Source organism: Lycium barbarum, chromosome 11 (assembly GCF_019175385.1).
Source record: "Lycium barbarum isolate Lr01 chromosome 11, ASM1917538v2, whole genome shotgun sequence".
NCBI classification, from domain to species: Eukaryota; Viridiplantae; Streptophyta; class Magnoliopsida; order Solanales; family Solanaceae; genus Lycium; species Lycium barbarum.
This window is the reverse complement of record NC_083347.1, coordinates 20377798-20380435: the sequence shown is the minus strand read 5'-3', so window position 1 is coordinate 20380435 and position 2638 is coordinate 20377798. Positions and strand designations below refer to the sequence as shown.

Below are 2638 nucleotides of genomic sequence, written 5' to 3'. Positions count from 1 at the left end.
TTCAATCTTTTACCTGTGGTGGCCTGGTCACTATGAAGCCCACACATTATACTATGAAGCCCAGAATACCATTGCTCAGTTAATAAGGTCTCAAGTGTGGCCTTCGACTTGGCGGGACTAATCCTTATGCTAATTTTGTGTCATGTGGTGTTAGGTGTAAACAAGTTCTCCTCTTACAAACTTTAGCTAACTGACAAATGGTACTTAAAAGTTTGAAGACAAAAAATTTTCGACAGGTGGAAAGAGAAAACAGAAAAATTTAATTGGTTAATGGATCTGTACACTGTTGTATAGTACAAAATTTACAGCAAGAGTCATTGTTCCGTGAATTAATCATTTCTTCTTCTAACTGTTATCCATCTCTGTTCATCATCCCATCTCCAATTCAATTCTCCTGAATTCAAACCCAATTCTCTTACCCTTTGCAGAGGAGAACCTATCGAGCTAACTCTTTGTATTGAACAATCCATGGTTTCTGATTCCTCGACTGAGCTCCAAATATCTTGATCAAGAATACTTGTCGGGGAGCTTGTCACAAAATCTTGATTTGCCATAGTATTCAAATTGGATTCCTCAAGAAATGGATGTTTGAAGAGCTCTTTAACTGTCCATCTTTCTCTTGAATCTCTTCTCAAGCATTTGCTTAAGAAATCTTTTGCTTGTAAAGACAGCAACTTTGGAATTTCAGGGGATTGCCCTGAAAATGCAATTCTGTAAAGCAATGAAGCTGGATTAGTCACATTAGTCCATGGTGATCCACCAGCGGCCATTTCAATAATAGTACATCCCAATGCCCAAATATCAGCAGGACACCCTTGTTCTTCCCCACGCGCCACCTCTGGTGCCATGTACATCGGCGTTCCACCAATTGGCTCTGCGCCACCGTCCCTCTCAGCCGGATCAATCCACTTAGCACAACCAAAGTCGGCAAGTTTGGCACCGGTTTTACCTAACAAAATGTTCCGTCCCTTAATGTCACAGTGTGCTATGCCCTTTGAATGTATATATTCTAGTCCTTGTAGAATTTGCTTCGTGTAATACCCAATCAACTGCTCCTTGATCCGACCACCCTGTTTCTGAATTTCATCTGTAAGTGTGCCGTCAGACATGTACTCCATCATAAGGTTAAACATGAATTTGTCATTCTCTTTTGTAACATCGTACCCCTTGTAGGTAACTATATAGGGGGACCATAATTGGGACAGAATTTTCTGCTCCTTTTGTAAGAATTGCGACTGAGATAGCTCTACTGACTTCACAGCGAAAACATCATCGGACCAACGTGACTTGGCAACGGATACCGCGGCGGAGGAGCCGTGGCCTATAGTATGGCCTCTGGTCCAATCCATTTTATAGAAGAAAGAAGATTTATTAGAAGTTTAAGATTTTTTGAAAGTGTCGTGGTTTTTTGGTTATTAGAAGCTGCAACAGAGGTATATATATAATAAGGTGAATGTCAAAAACTCCAAATTAGTTGGGTAGAGCTTAGGTGGACTCTGTTTTTCCGTTACCACAGAGTTTGAATAATGATTTAACGGAAATTACAACGTGGCGAAATGGATGTGACCATACGGAAGCTTGAGTAGGCTGGAGGACTACAATTACTTGGCCACTTGGTTTGCTGCCATGTGGCAAAATATGGCAGTTGAAAGAAGTGCATATCAAATTGAATTTTTGATGTGTTTAATTTTTCAATTTATAATATAATGATTGAAATAAGTTGGATGGGGTTAGATTGGGTTGTGGCCACGTGCAAAAATACGGCAGTAAAGAAGTGCATATCAATTTGATGTGTTTCAATTTATATTGTTTGGATAAGTTGGATGGGTGGTAGATTGGGTTGTTTGTATGGGTGTATAACCACTTTTGAAGTTTAACCGTAGGGGTTAGGGAAGATGTTAATAAATGAGTATCTTTTCAAGAGAGTTGGTTGAAGAACCAACAAATCTTCCTACTAAGTTCTTGAGAATATTCCGCTTTTTTGGTAAGCATTTGTACGTGTTTATCCACAAAATTTACACTGTATAACCATTTTTACGTGTTTATCCACAAAATTGACAATAAATTTTAAATTACAATAATTGGACAAACATGAAGTCAATCGAATTTTTTTTGGCAAACCATAGTTTCGGGAAGTCTACAAGGACTTTAGGGAAATAACAAGAATTGGAAATACGCTTCAAGGATTACTATCAAATGGGTCCTTTCTTGTCTTTATTTCACTCAATTGACATTTTTTTTTTTTTTTTTTTTGTCTATTCTTGGAAAATTAAGTATTCTCAAGATTAAAAGTGACTATCTTGTTTTTTTTTCCACCCGGTGTTCGGTACTCGTATTGGAGCCCGACTATATTTGGATTCGCGTGGAATAGGGCCCCATTCAGGGGAAGTGCTTCCTACCAAGGATTTTTCCATACTCAGGGCTCAAACCCGAGACTTCTGATTAAGGAAAGAGCAACCCCATCAGCTGCACCACATCCTTTGGTGGATAAAAAAACAAAATTTAAATAGTCAATTAAGTGAAATGAAGACAAGAAAGGCAATTGAGCAACCCGAATGGTATACACTTATTCCCGCCAAGTGTTTACACTTATTCCCGCCAAGTGTTTACACTAAGTTAATTCAATTTATTATTGCTT

The 2638-nt window shown here is 38.5% G+C and overlaps 1 protein-coding gene across 1 annotated transcript; it reads right to left on the bottom strand.

Annotated features, from left to right (window-relative positions):
* Positions 1–237: 237 nt before the first annotated feature.
* LOC132618615 (mitogen-activated protein kinase kinase kinase 18-like) lies at positions 238–1425 on the bottom strand. Its single transcript, XM_060333643.1, has one exon. It carries the CDS (start codon positions 1347–1349, stop codon positions 330–332), a length of 1020 nt encoding a protein of 339 aa, XP_060189626.1. The 5' UTR covers positions 1350–1425; the 3' UTR covers positions 238–329.
* Positions 1426–2638: the final 1213 nt, after the last annotated feature.

Coding starts and splice junctions, on each gene's coding strand:
- LOC132618615 (XM_060333643.1), bottom strand. CDS start 1,349: ATGGATTGGACCAGAGGCCATACTATAGGCCACGGCTCCTCCGCCGCG.